The sequence below is a fragment of the Oryctolagus cuniculus genome, chromosome 6 (assembly GCF_051225735.1).
Source record: "Oryctolagus cuniculus isolate XC-2025 breed Fujian yellow rabbit chromosome 6, ASM5122573v1, whole genome shotgun sequence".
NCBI lineage: Eukaryota > Metazoa > Chordata > Mammalia > Lagomorpha > Leporidae > Oryctolagus > Oryctolagus cuniculus.
The window spans coordinates 24,183,159-24,200,078 of record NC_142872.1 but is presented as its reverse complement, the minus strand read 5'-3'; the positions used below and the strand labels follow the sequence as shown (position 1 = coordinate 24,200,078).

The window sequence follows — 16,920 nt, the reverse complement described above, 5'->3', positions numbered from 1 at the left end:
ACTCATGGGGCCAGCATGGTGATGAGGCAGGCCAAGGTGCTGCTTACTCCATATTGGAGCACCAGTTTGGTGCATATTTGGAGCACTGGCTCCTCCACTTCTGATCCAGCTTCCTGCTAATGCATGTGGGAAGGCAGCTGAAGATGGCCCAAGTGCTTGGGCCTCTGCCACCATATGAGAAACCGGAATAGAGTTCCTGGCTTCTGGCTTTAGCCTGGCCCAGACCACCTGTAGAGGCCACTAACAGAGTAAACCAGCAGATAGAAGATCTCTAGTTCTCTATGCCACTTGAACTTTCAAATAAATAAATAAACCTAAAAAAAAAAAAATACAAATTCTGGCAGTAACAAGGACACTCTTTTCACCATGATTAAGGGAGTTACTCCTTTCCTGGTCTTTCACATTCCTCTACACCACATAGGAGCATTATACTTCATTATTCACTAACATGAAATGCCGTGCTGGCTTTCTTGAGTTACATTAAGTATGTAAGCACCATTTCAAGTACCAGTTTTGGGGATGAGCACTGTGGCACAGCAGGCTTAGCTGCCACCCGTGATGATAGCAACCCATTAGTGCTAGTTCAACTCCTGGCTATTCCACTTACAATCCAGCTTCCTGCTAATGAGCCTTGGAAAGCAGCAGAAGATGGCCCAAATACTGGGCCCCTGCCACCCATGGGGCAGACACAGATGGAGTTCCAGCCTCTTGGCTTTGGCCTGGCTCAGCCCCAGTGGCCATTTGGGGACTAAACCAGTAGATCTCTTTTTCTTTTTGTCTCTTGCCCTCTCTCTATGTAACACTTCCTTTCAAATAAATAAATAAATAAACATTTTAAAAAACAGAAAATAAAGTACAGGTTTTGGGGAACATGTTTAGCCTGGTGATTAAAATGCCTGCATCCCACATTGGAGTACCTGGTTTTTTTTTGTTTTTTTTTTTTTGACAGGCAGAGTGGACAGTGAGAGAGAGAGACAGAGAGAAAGGTCTTCCTTTGCCGTTGGTTCACCCTCCAATGGCCGCCGCTGCAGCCGGCGCACCGCGCTGATCCGATGGCAGGAGCCAGGAGCCAGGTGCTTTTCCTGGTCTCCCATGGGGTGCAGGGCCCAAGCACCTGGGCCATCCTCCACTGCAGTCCCTGGCCATAGCAGAGAGCTGGCCTGGAAGAGGGGCAACCGGGACAGAATCCGGCGCCCCAACCGGGACTAGAACCCGGTGTGCCGGCGCCGCAAGGTGGAGGATTAGCCTATTGAGCCACGGCGCCGGCTCTGGAGTACCTGGTTTTGAAACCCACTTCCAGCCTGATTCCACTGGGCATTTTGGGGCTGGACCAGGTATTGGGAACATTCTCTATCTCTTTATCTCTCATGTCAATAAACAAAGTATATAAAAAATAAAAGAGTGAAAATACAGGTTTGTCCTGTTTTTGCTTTATTGGAGGGGCTGAGGTAGGGAGAGAGCTTCCATCTGCTGGTTCACTCTTGAAATGCCTGCCCCCTGGCGCAGAGCCAGGAACTCAATCCAGGTGTTCTAAATGGGTGGCAGAAACCCAATTACATCAGCCACCATTGCTGACTCCCAGGGTCTGCACTAACAAGAATGCTGGAGTCAGGACCCAGAGCCAGGTATCGAACCTAGAGACTCCGACACAGGCATCTTAATCACATCTTAACTACTATACCAAGTGCTTGCACCCAAAATAATTCCTTTTATTAACTTGAGAGGCCAGCACCATGGCTCACTCTGTTAATCCTCTGTCTGTGGCACCAGCATCCCATATGGGCACCAGTTTCTAGTCCCAGTTGCTCTTCTTCCAGTCCAGCTCTCTGCTGTGGCCTGGGAGGGCAGTGGAGGATGGCCCAAGTGCATGGGCCCCGGCACCTGCATGGGAGACCAGGAGGAGGCACCTGGCTCCTGGCTTCAGATCAGCATAATTCTGGCCATGGCAGCCATTTGGGGGGTGAGCCAACGGAAGGAAGACCTTTCTCTCTCTCTCACTGTCTAACTCTATCTGTCAAATGAAGGAATTAAAAAAAAAAAAAAAAAAAAAGAAACTTGAAAGACTTGTTAATTGAATACAATGTGTATACACTCTTTGGATCCTTATTCCAACAAACATATTGTAAAAAGTGCTTTAGGGGCTTTAGTGGCCAGCACTGTGGCAAAGCAGGTTAGCGCCCTGGCCTGAAGCTCCAGCATCCCATATGGGCGCCAGTTCTAGTCCCAGCTGCTCCTCTTCCGATCCAGTTCTCTGCTATGGCCTGGGAAAGCAATAAAAGATGGTCCAAGTCTTTGGGCCCCTGCACGCACGTGGGAGACCTGGAAGAAGCTCCTGGCTCCTGGCCTTGGATTGGCACAGCTCCAGTCGTTGTGGCCAGTTGGGGAGTGAACCATCAGGAAGACCTCTCTCTCTCCCTCTCTCTCTCTCTCTTTCTCTCTCTGCCTCTCCTCTCTGTGTAACTCTGACTTTCAAATAAATAAATAAATCTTAAAAAAAAAAAAAAAAGAGTGCTTTAGAGACAAGCAGGAACAAAACGGGAAGAGAATATCAACAACAGTATGGAACTATTGCTATTTTTGCTGGGTGTAATACTAATATCATAATCAGGGTTAAAAATTAGCCCTGAAGGGGCCAACATTATTATGCAGTGGTTTAAGCTGCCAGCTGTGATGCCAGCATCTGATATGAGCACCAGCTCAAGCTCCCCAAGAACAAGCTCAAGAAAACAGCAGAGGAAGACCAAGTACTTGGACACACGCTCCCTAAGTGGTAGATCAGGATGGACTTCCTGGTGCCTGGTTTCAGTCTGGCCTAGCTTTGGCCATTGCATATGGGGAATGAATCAGCAGATGCAAGATTTTTTTTCTCTCTCTCTATAATTCTTTCAAGTAAATAAACAAACAAACAAAGTTAATCCTGAAGTATTTACAAAATACTACATGTGGGGCTGGTGCTGTCGCACAGTGGATAAAGCTGCTGCCTGCATTGCTGGCATCCCATATGGACACCAGCTCTAGTCCTGGCTGCTCCACTCCCAATCCAGCTCTCTGCTATTGCCTGGGAAAGCAGCAGAAGACAGCCCAAGTTTTGGGCCTCCTGCACCCATGTATGAGACCAGGAAGATACTCCTGGCTCCTGGCTTTGGATTGGCCCAGCTCCAGTTACTGTGACTATTTGGGGAGTGAACCAGAGGATGGAAGACCTCTCTCTCTCTCTCCTTCTCTCCCTATGCCTCTGCCTCTGTCTTTCAAATAAATAAATCCTACCAAAAAAAAAAAAAAAACCAACTATATGCAGTCTGAGATCTGTGCTAAGATAGTCAATGGAAAAAACAAAGTGTGTGAGTGAAAGAAGAGAATTAGATAAAACAGAACAGCACAATGCTAAAGACAATGACCTTGGGAGACAGATACATGGAGGTTATTCTTCCTATTAAAAGTACAAAAATAAGGATTCTATGTGTATCCAAATTTAACAACTGATTTAAATGATCTTTTAGACTATAATTACATAAGTAGCATTTTTAAAGTAAATTTTGAAAACTACTTATTCATTTTGCAAACACAGATTTAGATTTAAACTGAATTAAAACACTTACAAGTCCAGATTGTCTAATAAACTCTGGCAAACTGAATTCAAGTATCCAGTTTCAACTGCATTGTGAGACACATCAAACACAAAAAGGTATACTGGAGGTTGAGGCGGCCGTAACTGAAGGAAAATAAAAATTTCGTTAAATGCATTTAATAGGAATTAATTTAAACTTATCAGTTGCAGGATCAACATACAGGCCAACAATGAAATCAGCAGTATGTACAGGCTCATTGGAGACTTCAGCAAATAGGTAAAGCTATACCATGAGAGTGTACTTCAAAAAGCTCACACATAATACACATTTTTCATGAACCTTCTGAAGACCCCTTGATATAGAGATTTCAAAAATTTTCGCACCGGGCTGGCGCCGTAGCTCACTTGGCTAATCCTCTGCCCACAGAGCCGGAATCCCATATGGGCACCGGGTTCTAGTCCCGGTTGCTCCTCTTCCAGTCCAGCTCTCTGCTGTGGCCCGGGAAGGCAGCGGAGGATGACCCAAGTGCTTGGGCGCCTGCACCCGCGTGGGAGACCAGGAAGAAGCACCTGGCTCCTGGCTTCGGATCGGCATAGCTCCGGCCGTAGCGGCCATATCGGGGGTGAACCAACGGAAGGAAGACCTTTCTCTCTGTCTCTCCCTCTCAATGTCTGTAACTCTATCTCTCAAATAAATAATAAATAAATAATCTTTTTAAAAAATAGAAAAAAAAAAAAGATTAAATTTTCGCACCAAATAAATGCATCTTTTAATTCTGTCTTCCATGAACTCTTTGAAGTACACTTGCAATTTTATAGACATATTCTAAAAAGGAAAACGGATCTGTGACTCCCATAATTCAGAAGAATGTTTTCTCAAAGACAGGAAGGGAAGGAACGCGATCAGAAGAGCCTCTAACAACAAGGCCAACATCCAGTTTCTGACCCCGGGTAGTGCTAACAAAAGATTTTATAATTATTTGGTGAACCTAAGTGTTTTTTTAAATTATCTTTTCTACATGTGTGTTATATTTTACAATTTGGAGAAATTTTAATTCTGAATGGGACAAATCAAGTTAGCCTTACCTGGCTATTTAACCAACACATTTCAGCCAATTTTCATTGAGTAAAAAACAAAACAAATCACCCCAGACAGTTCCTCCTGCTATCCATGCAACATGAATCACTTCCGTGACAGAAAAGGTGTGGGGACTTCTTCCGCCAGTGAACAGTAATCAGTTCTGCACTGGACACCAGCTGGGTGTCCTCTAACCCACTTTGTTCTGACACCACCAACCTGGAGCGAGCATCAGCTTGCAGAGGCTGACTCATCACAGCGTTTTCTAACAGAGAAAACTGGTCATGACTCAACATAAATATGATCACATGATGGTGCTGCAAAGTTCTGGATGGATACACAGGAAACTGCAGCAGAATTTTACCTTCTTTTACTTTTCGTACATACCCATAGAGCCTAACGAACTACTTTTCTAATGAACAAGCACTACAATTTTATAAACCTCAAAGCATCAAAGTCCATTACAGGATGGTAAACTGTTTAACTTAAGCCAATGACCGTGACATGAGTCAGTATGCAAACACGCAGGCTTACCATGTATTCTGAAGGAGCCATAAACTCAATAGTAGCATTCTGAACTTCAGGTCTTCTATGAGGTTCTCCATAGACTCTGGTCAAAGGGTTGTACATGAATTCTTCAGGAACTACACAAAGTCAACAATATATGTGTATATATATATAGACAGATATTAATAAAAATGAAAGGATATAATATACCTTGTATTTCGCCATTTTCTTAATTTAGGGGTTCACAAATAATTCAGTACAGGCTAAATATTAAGGGATAAATTTACTTTTTCCTTGAATTTCTATTCACATTTCTCACATATTAAACAGTACTGGATATATCTTGTTAATACATCTAAGATACTCTCACTGTATTAATTCTTATTAGAGCTATATTCCCTAAAATATCTTGAAAAGATGATTAATAACTCTTTAAATGCCAAGTATATTACTATATTTCACATTTATGCAAGGATATTAACATTTGACATATTAAATGTACAGAATCTGGCTGGCTCTTGAAAGCTATGAAACATTAACGGCTTAGTGACACACTGATGAGACCTTTATGGAACATTAGTTGCCCACCATATACAATGTACTAGTGCTCAAGGAGTATTTGCTAAATTATTACCAGATAGTTGCCCACCATATACAATGTACTAGTGCTCAACTAGTGTTGAGTATTTGCTAAATTATTACCAGAACTGTTTCCCAGTTACCATTTAGAAACTCACTCAAATCCCTATGCACCCTTAAAGGTAAACTGTAATTCACGAAATGGGCTGGTCTACATACAGAAACACCTTAATACAATTCCATTTCTTATGTTGAAGCACATACACACAAGACTTCAAAGAATTACTAAATACTATATACACATATCCTCAATTATGAGAGTACAAGAACATTCTTATCCTAGCTTCAACCTCCTATACCCTTAAAAAACACAACAGGGGCCAGCACTGTGGCACAGTGGGTTAAAGCCCTGGCCTGCAGTGCCAACATCCCATATGGTCACTGGCTCAAGTCCTGGCTGTTCCGCTTCCCATCCAGCTCCCTGTTAATGTACCTAGGCAAGCGGCAGAGGATGGCTCAAGTCCTTGAACCTCTGCATCCACACAAGAGACCCAGAAGAAGCTCCTGGCTTCTGGCTTAAGAACAGCTCAGCTCTGGCCATTTGGGGAGTGAATCAGCAGATGCAAAGACCCCTCTCTGTCTCTATCTCTCTCCATGACTATCTTTCAAATAAATAAATGTTCATAAAAATTTGTAATGTCTGTTTCCCAACTGTTGATGAAATCTCCTTCCTTATCAGTCATCTAATTTTTAATGTGGATATTGACATGCCCCTTTCCTTCTCTGATGCTATCAGAGTATTGTTCATTAAATCATATTCCTCACATACATGTGTAAGCTGTGAAACACTTACTGAGCAGATTTCCTTCTCAATCACTGAAAGAACTACACGCAGCTAGCCTTCCAGCAATGCTCACCTCCCTTTCCCAGCAGTGAATAAACTAAGCAGCTATTCTGTGGACTGACTTTCCTTTATTCTAGAGAAAAGGCACAGAACAATCTCCAAATAAAAATATTACTTAAATTACTGTCTTAAATGATACTATGAAATATAATTTATTATAAACCAATATAATAAATGCAAAAATGCAGTTTCAACCTAACATCACTTTTTTTCCTTATAAAGAATATAACTGTGCCGGGAGTGCAGTGGAGGATGGCCCAAGTGCTTGGGACCTGCACCCCAGGGGAGACCAGGAGAAGCACCTGGCTCCTGCCATCGGATCAGCGCGGTGCGCTGGCCGCAGCGCGCCTGCCATGGCAGCCATTGGAGGGTGAACCAACGGCAAAAGGAAGACCTTTCTCTCTGTCTCACTGTCCACTCTGCCTGTCAAAAAAGTAAAAGAATATAACTGTGTTTACACACACAAATCCATAGAAAAAAGTTAACAGTAGTTTCCTCTGAAAGGATTGGTTATAGGTAAATAAGAAGGTTAGTTTTTGGTTTTTCCTTTTTTTTTTTAACATCATCTTTGTGTTATCCAATATCCATAATATGGAAGTAGGAATTAATGAATGTTTGAGAAAAGCATACCATCATTGACGCGGTAACATAAATTACACTTCCATCTCCTGTGATCAAGAAAGCTGACGAAGGGGTTGATGTACGTCCGGCATGAACGGCATCTCACAATTGTACTGGAGGTAACCACAGGCAATTGCTGGCAAAACAAATCAAATTTTTCAATGAAATGATCATCATGCTGACAGGACAACATTAATCCATCCCTTCTAAATGATTACTGACATAATTTTAGGAAAAAAAAACTAAAGTAAAAGGCGTGTCCAAAACACGACACCAAAGGAACTGTGTATCTGAAACATACGGATTTTAAACGGATGTTTTTCTGCAGGACCATTTTCATTAAAATATTCCTGTTTTTAAAAAGTATTTTTTGGGGCTGGCACCACGGCATAGCAGGTAAAGCTGCCACTCGCAGTGCCAGAATCCTATTTGGGCACCAGTTTGTATCCCGGCTATTCCTCTTCCAATGCAGCTTTCTGCTTATGGCCTGGGAAAGCAGTGGAGGATAGCCCACATGCTTGGGCCTCTGCAGCCATGTGGGAAACCCAGAAAAGGCTCCCGGCTCCTGGTTTTAGATCAGCTCAGCTCCAGCCATTGCGGCCATGTGGGGAGTGAACCAGCAGATGGAAGACATTTCTCTCTGTCTCTCCCCATCTCTGTCTGTAGCTCTACCTCTCAAATAAATAAAATCTTTTTAAAAAAAAAAAGGAAAAAAAAAGCATTTTTAACACTTACACCGCAACACCAAAATACAAAACTGACACTACAGGGTAGGTGGTTAAGATATCTACATTCCACAGTCAGACCCAGCTACTCTTCCGATCCCAGCTTCCTATGAATGCACTATGGGAGACAGCAGTAATTTGGCCTCCTACACCTACATGGTAAACCTGGATTGAGTTCTGGGCTCCTGGTTTTGGCCTGGCCCAGTGCTGAACCAGCAGACAGAAGATCTCTACCTGTTGTCTGTGTCCTTTTCTCTCTGCCTTGAATATAAATATACTTTAAAAATAAATAAACTTGAAACTTTTTAAAAATTTTTTTTCAAAATACATATCACACAAGCAAAAATAAGTATAAAGGGAACAGAAAAAGGAAACTTGTATTGTTAGGATGGATAGGAAAGGAAACAGAATTAGGGCAGGTGCAGAGTGCAGTGGTTAAGATGCCTGTGATGGGGCAGATGTTGTCACACAGCAAGTTAAGTTACCAACTGTGATGCCCACATCCCATATCAGAGCACCAGGTAGTGTCCTGGCTGCTCCACTTCCAATCCAGCTGCCTGCCAATGCACTTGGGAAGCAGTGGTTGATGGATCAAATACTTGAGTTCCTGTCCACCATGAAGGAGACCTGGATAGAGTTCAAGGCCATGGCCAATCTTTCTCTCTCTCTGTCCCTTTCTCTCTGAAATTCTAACTTTCAAATAAATAAATAAATCGTAAAAAAAAAAAAAAAAAAGAAGTATTGGTCAACCCCAGCCTTGGCTCTTGTGGTCATGCAGAGGATAGATGATCTATCCCAATCAATGTCAATTTCTCTCTCTCTGTCTCTCTGCCTTTCAAATAAGTAAATGTTTAAAAAAAAAAAAAAAAAAAAAGAATTGTGGGGCCACACTGTGGTGCAGCCTGTAGCACCAGCATCCCATATAGGCGCAGGTTTGAGTCCCGACTGCTCCTCTTCTGATCCAGCTCTCTGCTATGGCCCTGGAAAGCAGTAGAAGATGGCCCAAGTCCTTGAGCCCCTGCACCTGCATGGGAGAACCAGAAGAGCTCCAGCCTCCTGACTATGGGTCAGCTCAGCTCTGGCTGTTGTGGTCATTTGAGGAGTGAACCAGCAGAATGGAAGACCTCTCTCTGTCTCTACCTCTCTCCGTAACTCTAAAATAAAATAAAATAAAATAAATAAAAAATAATTAAATAAAACAAAATAAATTAATTAAATTAAATAAATAAAATAAGATAGAATTGCTGCTTGGGACACACTGCCATCCCATATCAGAGCACCTGGGATTCATTTCTGGCTATGTATCTGATTCCAGCTTCTTGCCAGAATACATTGTAGAAGGCAGCAAGTAATGGTTCAACTACTTGAGTCCCCACCATCCATGTGGGAGACAATGACTTGGGCTCAGGCACAGGGTTTCAGTCTGGTCCAATACTAGCTATTGTGGGCATGTAGGGAGTAAACCAGCAGACAGAAGATCTCTGTCTGTCTCTTTCTGCCTTTCAAATAAACGAAAAAATGTTTTCAGAAAGAAAACAAGAATAACCATCTAATGCAAACATCTGGTGAAGTATTACAAAGTTTCCCATTAGTACATTAAGAGTCATACTTAATTCTTAGAACTGATAGATTATTTTTTATTATTTATTTACTTATTCTTTAAGATTTCTTTTGTTTATTTGGAAGAGTTACAGAGAGAGGTAGAGACAGAGAGAGAGGTCTTCCATCCGCTGGTTCACTCCCCACATGGCCGTAATGGCTGGAGCTGAGCCGATCCAAAGCCGGGAGCCAGGAGCTTCTCTGGGTTTCCCATGTGGGTACAGGGGCCCAAGGACTTGGGCCATCTTCTACTGCTTCCCCAGGCGCCATTAGCAGAGAGCTGGATCAGGCAGCAGCTGGGACTCCGAACCAGTGCCCATATGGGATGCTAGAGCTGCAGATAGGGGCTTTAACTCACTGCACTAAAGTGCTGGCCCCAGTTAAATGATATTTAAAAATCAGGGCCAACATTGTGGCACGGTGGGTTAAGCTGCTGCGTGTGACTCTAGCACCCAATATGACAGCTGATTTGAATCTGGGCTGCCTGTTAAAGCACCCAGGAAAACAGCAGAAGATGTCCCAACCTACCTCCAACGTGGGAGACCCAGGTGGAGTTCCTGACGCCTGGCTTCAGCCTGGGCCAGACCTGGCCACTGTGGTCATTTGGAGAGTGAACCAGCAGGTGAAAGAAAGATCTCTCTCTAGGCCGGCGCCGCGGCTCACTAGGCTAATCCTCCGCCTTGCGGCGCCGGCACACCGGGTTATAGTCCCTGTCGGGGCGCTGGATTCTGTCCCGGTTGCCCCTCTTCCAGGCCAGCTCTCTGCTGTGACCAGGGAGTGCAGTGGAGGATGGCCCAAGTGCTTGGGCCCTGCACCCCATGGGAGACCAGGAAAAGCACCTGGTTCCTGGCTCCTGCCATGGGATCAGCGCAGTGCGCGGGCCACAGCGTGCAGGCCGCGGCGGCCATTGGAGGGTGAACCAACAGAAAAGGAAGACCTTTCTCTCTGTTTCTCTCTCTCACTGTCTACTCTGCCTGTTTAAAAAAAAAAAAAAAAAGATCTCTATGTCTCTTGCTCTCTCTGTAACTCTACTTTTCTTTTCTTTTTTTACACTATTTGTGTTTTTATTTATTTTTTATGTTTTATTCATTTATTTTATTATTTTTTATTTATTTTTTGACAGGCAGAGTTAGACAGTGAGAGAGAGACAGAGAGAAAGGTCTTCCTCCTGGTCTCCCATTCGGGTGCAGGGCCCAAGCACTTGGGCCATCCTCCACTGCACTCCCGGGCCACAGCAGAGAACTGGACTGGAAGAGGAGCAACCGGGAGTAGAACCCGGCGCCCATATGGGATGCTGGCGCTGCAGGCAGAGAATTTAGCCTAGTGAGCCACGGCACCAGCCCCAACTCTACTTTTCAAATAACTCAATCTTTTAAAAAAATTTTATTGACTTGTGGGCAGCCACAGGTAGTCACTCCCTTTGTTTACACTTAAACATATGAATGGAGACTTCCCGGGCACAGACAATTGGGCTAGGGAGATTTCGGGAAGAGGCAGGAAGAACCTAAACCTTTCACAAGAGATGATACAGATAATCAGTCACTCCTGAAACCTGCATTTATCACCTAAGTGTTTTATTGTACCCTTGTAATCAATAATTAAGAACATTATTGGGAACTCTTTGTAACCTTAAGAGCCTTTTTGATATGTAAATCTTTTGTGCTCCTTCTTGTAAACAACTGGTCATGTTTAAATACTACTGGATTTATTCAATAAATGAGCCTTGATCAGGACTTGTCTTGGCTCCATTCTTTGCGTCCTTGTCCCCGCATTCCCACTCTGTTTCAGGAAGACCCAGTTCATTGTGCCGCAGGCCGGCACATTGACTTATTTGAAAGGCAGAGTTACAGAGAGGCAGAGGCAGAGGCAGAGGCAGAGAAAGATCTTCCATCCATTGGTTCACTCCCCAGATGGCTGCAATGGCCGGAGCTGTGCTGATCTGAAGTCAGGAGCCAGGAGTTTCTTTCGGGTCTCCCACGTGAGTACAGGGATTCAAGCACTCAGGCCAACTTCCACTGCTTTCCCAGGCCATAGCAGAGAGCTGGACTGGAAATGGAGCAGCCGGGACTCGAACCTGCACCCATATAGGATGCCAGCACTGCAGATGGCCGCCTTATCCACTATGGCACAACACCAGCCCCTCAAATAACTAAATCTTAAAAATTCAATCAAACTTTGCAATTATATTCTGATTTAAAGTTTATCCAACTTATTAAAATTTCCAAAGTCTCTATGCAAAATATCAGTAAAGGCAATAAAATCCTATCACCAAAAAGATTTGTTGTGGGAAAGTCACCTCACCCACCCACTGATCCTTGGAAGAGGAGGAGACTGTGTGTCAAGGCTCCAGAGCCTTGGGGCAAGGCAGATCAGCTTCTTTTTAAACTCTGAAACAACTTCTTAAAGCAACAAACTTTACTCCAAGAATGGCAGAAAAGGGTAAATAAATTACAAATTGTTAAAACAGTTTGGGGCCAGCACTTTGGCACAGTGGGTTAATGTCCTGGCCTGAAGCACCAGCATCCCATATGGGTGCCGGTTCATGACCTGGCTGCTCCACTTCCTGTCCAGCTCTCTGCTATGGCCCGGGAAAGCAGCAGAAGATGGCCCAAGTCCTTGGGCCCCTGCACCCACATGGGAGACCCAGAAGAAGCTCCTGGCTCCTGGCTTCGGATTGGCACAGCCCAGGCCATTGTGACCATTTGGGGAGTGAACCATTGGATGGAGGACCTCTCTCTCTCTCTCTCTCTCTGCGTAACTCTGACTTTCAAATAAATGAATAAATCTTAAAAAAAGAAAAACAAAAAAACACACAGTATGGTGGGACTGGCTACTTCACTTTTTTTTTTTTTTTTTTTTTTTTGACAGGCAGAGTGGATAGTGAGAGAGAGAGACACAGAGAAAGGTCTTCCTTTTGCCGTTGGTTCACCCTCCAAGGGCCGCCGCGCTGATCCGATGGCAGGAGCCAGGTGCTTCTCCTGGTCTCCCATGGGGTGCAGGGCCCAAGCACTTGGGCCATCCTCCACTGCACTCCCTGGCCACAGCAGAGAGCTGGCCTGGAAGAGGGGCAACCGGGACAGAATCCAGCGCTCCGACCGGGACTAGAACCCGGTGAGCCAGCGCCACTAGGCGGAGGATTAGCCTATTGAGCCACGGCGCCTGCCCAGCTACTTCACTTCCGATCCAGCTCTCTGCTATGGTCTGGGAAAGCAGCAGAAGATGGCCCAAGTCCTTGAGCCCCTGTACCCACGTGGGAGACCCAGGAGAAGCTCCTGGCTCCTGGCTTCAGATCGTTAAAGCTCCAGCTATTTTGGCAATCTGGGGAGAGAACCAGTGGATGGAAGACTTCTTTCTTTCTCTCTCTCTGCCTTTGCCTCTCTGTAACTCTGTCTTTCAAATAAATAAATCTTAAAAAAAAAAAAGTATGGTTCATTTACCTAGTAAATTTACCTAGCATCATTTACCTAGTATTCATTTACCTAGTTCATTTACCTAGTATCTTTTAGTATCTCTATTCTATTCGGTAATTATTAGATTTTCAACAATATAATTATTTGATCTCATTTTGAAAGTGTTTGGTAATAAAATTTTGCCTGAACTACCAATAAAGAAACCTGAAGATTGCTCAAACAAATTCTGCATTTTCACCACGACGATAATTCGCCATGAGAGGTTTACTGTCACAACAGAAACCTACCACTAGGTCCTTGAAAGGGTGAAGCAGCAGCCCCAGAGGAAGTTTGGCTTTATTCAGTAAGGCCTGCGTCTGAGGGATGCTTGTCAGCGTGCATCGGAACAACCTGCATCAAAGCAAAACACACATGTTGGTTGCTACTAAGATTATTTTTGGACAAAAAAAAGTGATGTAAAAGACACACATTTTAATATTTGATCAGATTACAAATGAAATATTTTAACAGACTCTCTCAAATTTCATCACACTACATTTTTAAACAGTGAGTAGATATTTACTTGCATATTATGCTCATGAAGAAATTCAGTCTCCTCTAGGCTTGTAAGACAGTCTATACTATGAAATGACTTGTTTTCTTTATATAGATCTAGAGTTGGTGACTCAATTTGCAAATGCAAAGCTTATTATTTAAAAGTTCAGTTTTGCTGAAGATTTTGAACACACATTAAAAATAATAAAATCCGGCCAGCGCCATGGCTCAACAGGCTAATCCTCTGCCTGTGGCGCCGGCACACTGGGTTCTAGTCCCGGTTGAGGCACCGGATTCTGTCCCTGTTGCCCCTCTTCCAGGCCAGCTCTCTGCTATGGCCAGGGAGTGCAGTGGAGGATGGCCCAAGTGCTTGGGCCTTGCACCCCATGGGAGACCAGGAGAAGCACCTGGCTCCTGCCTTCGGATCAGTGCGGTGCGCCGGCTGCGGCAGCCATTGGAGGGTGAACCAACGGCAAAGGAAAACCTTTCTCTCTGTCACTCGCTCTCACTGTCCACTCTGCCTGTCAAAAAAAAAAAAAAAAAATGCAAACTTTTAGCAAGAAAGGACTATTAAATTTGTTATAAAATCAATTTAAAATGAAAACAAAATAATAAGTATAGAACCAAATCCTTGTATTTTTAATTTTTAAAAACTTATTTATGTATCTGAGAGGCAGAGAAAAACCAAGAGGCAGACAGACAGAGAGCACGCTCCCACCCAGTGGTTAGCTCCCCCAGATGCCCACAACATCTAGAGGGCTGGGCCAGGAATTGGATCCAGATCTCTCATGTGTGTAGAAGGAACTCAAATACTTGAGCCCTCACTACTGACTCCCAGGTTCTGCATTGGTAGGAAGTTTCAGTCATCAGCTAGAGCCAGGAACCCAGTCAAGGTACTCCACTATGGGACTTGAGTATCTTAGCCGCTGGGCTAAATGACCACATCTGCACTTTGGATTCTGAAGAACCAATGTGGCTACCACAATGATCATGAATATCATAACTGCATTAGAACTCCTAAAAGCAACAACCAGTTCAGGAGTTGCAACACCATTTCTTTTTTTGCTAAGATCTATCTATTTTGTTTAAAAAGCAGAGTTTGAGAGGTAGAGAGGGAGAAGGAGAGGAACAGAGAAAGGGAAAGAGGGAGAGGGATGGAGAGAGATCTTCCATTCGCTGATTTACTCCCCAAGTGGCCACAATTTGGGCCAGGCCAAAGCCAGGAGCCAGGAGTCTTAACCAGGTCTCCCAAATAGGTAGCAGGGGGTCCAAGGACCAGGGTCATCTTCTGCTGCTTTCCCAGGCCCACCAACAGAGTTGGATCAGAAGTGGAGCAGCTGGGACTTAAACTGGCGCCAAAATGGGATGCTGATATCACTGGAGGCAGCTCAAGGCTGCAAAACAGCCCCGGCCCCAACAACATTATTTTTTAACTTAGAACGTGTCCAATCTCAAGTAAGCTAATAACGGAGTTCTATCTTCTGCATTCAAAATGGTTTTCATAAATTAACATACACATATGGCTTACTCACTACACCTGTAGCTCCAACAGGGGAAAAAAAATTAGAAAACTTCTAGAACACGTATAACATCACATTCAGTAACAAGAGCTATTTGAAATCTTACTCTGGGCTACAGTTGAGTTTCTGGATGTCTTCATGCAAATTCGGAACCGGAGGCCGCAAAGGTGTTGGGGGAAGCATGTTCCTTTCTTGAAGAAGATTGACAACTCTTAGACCCTCTGGATGCAGACTTAATCCACTCATGCTTGCAGTTAAATGATTAGCACCTAAGGGAGCCTAGATACACAATTTGAAAGTCAGTAACCTTTTAAGTGTGTAGGGACTTTGCCAACTCCTCTCTAAATAACCAAAGAATAGATTACCTGGACGAACTCTTGATTCTGAAGAAATGCATGACGAAAAAGGCTTTATGAAATAGGCATTACTGTTCTGATTGTAAAAATATTTTAACATAATTTCCTAAAACTTTCTAATGAGCATACAGGTTTTTTTTTTTTTTACAAGTAGAAAATTAGGTTCAAAAGAAAACCCAAAAAGCTAACCTGAGTAAAGGCCTGCGGCCCACTTGGGTAATTCAAGGAAGAAGATGGGATTCCAGTTGCATTGGGCGGCGTTGTGTTCTGATAACCAGGTGGTAAGGAGGGATATGAATATCCAACACTTCGGCTCATTTTGGGATTTTTATTTGTAATCTGTGGTGTTGCTAGAAACAAGGTAACTTTTAAGTTCTATTTTATACTCCACAATACTTTAAATCATTACATAGCTCTATTAAATTACAGGAATTATAACTCCAAAATAATTTAATATTTTCATTTGCCAATTTTACAAAGGACAAACAATGGTAATAAAGTATTACCAACAATTAAAATCCAATTAATGCAGACTACAGCTAGAAAAATAAAAAAAAGTTTGCTACAGTTGATTTATTTTCACATCATGTAATAAATTTTGTACTCAGGCTAAAATTTTAAGAACTCTAATACATTTACATATTTCTAATTCCTAAGCATATTCTATAATCATAACATAAAGATAATAATAAAGCCCATAACCCCAATTCTGAAGGAAAAAACTAGCAAAAGATTCAAATGCAAAGATCAAGAATTTTAACAGTAAGGATAGCTATATAATAACACGATTATGAAGTTTTCTTCTTAGGTTTTCTATAATGAGCAGATTCTTATAATGAACACATACAACTTACATAACAAAAAAGTAAATTATTAAAAACTTTCATAGCATCTCACCCAAGAAGCCACCTCCCTCGATTTCATCATAATTACTGTGGACCATCGTTGCTCCATTATTAGTATCTGATGTAATACCTAAGAAAGTTCATTAACAAGATTTAAATTAGAATGATTATCACGGGGCCAGCATTGTGGCACAGTGGGTTAACACCCTGGCCTGAAGCACCAGCATTCCATATGGGCGCCGGTTCTAGTCCCAGCTGCTCTACTTCCAATCCAGTTCTCTGCTATGGCCTGGGAAAGCAGTGGAAGATGGGCCAAGTCCTTGGACCCCTGCACCCGCGTGGGAGACCCGGAGGAAGCTCCTGCTCCTGGCTTCGGATCGGCATAGCTGCGGCCACTGCGGCCATCTGGGGAGTGAACCATCGGACAAAAGACCTCTCTCTCTGCCTCTCCTCTCTCTGTGTAACTCTGACTTTCAAATAAATATATAAATCTTCTATAAAAAAAAAGTGATTATCACAATTTCTATAAGATTTGAATTAATACTGAAATTGTGAGACAACTTCCCACACAGCAAAGAGTTTAAACCACAACCTACCAAAAATGTCAAGTGTCAAATGTCAAGTTTTTAAATTTATGAAAGTCTCACATAACTTGGATGCAACTTAGCAGGAAG

The 16,920-nt window shown here is 43.2% G+C and overlaps 1 protein-coding gene across 4 annotated transcripts in view; it reads right to left on the bottom strand.

Annotated features, from left to right (window-relative positions):
• SEC24A (SEC24 homolog A, COPII component) overlaps nt 1-16,920 on the bottom strand; it is a 93,598-nt gene that overhangs the window by 39,547 nt on the left and 37,131 nt on the right. For all 4 annotated transcript variants that reach the window (XM_070076102.2, XM_002710215.6, XM_051844220.3 and 1 more), the window contains exons 4-10: nt 16,299-16,376; nt 15,591-15,751; nt 15,152-15,324; nt 13,279-13,381; nt 7,267-7,393; nt 5,181-5,290; nt 3,600-3,712 (exon numbers count right to left, since the gene is read on the bottom strand). In XM_070076102.2, coding sequence (XP_069932203.2) covers nt 3,600-3,712; nt 5,181-5,290; nt 7,267-7,393; nt 13,279-13,381; nt 15,152-15,324; nt 15,591-15,751; nt 16,299-16,376 — 865 coding nt within the window. The remainder of the gene's footprint in view (nt 1-3,599; nt 3,713-5,180; nt 5,291-7,266; nt 7,394-13,278; nt 13,382-15,151; nt 15,325-15,590; nt 15,752-16,298; nt 16,377-16,920) is intronic.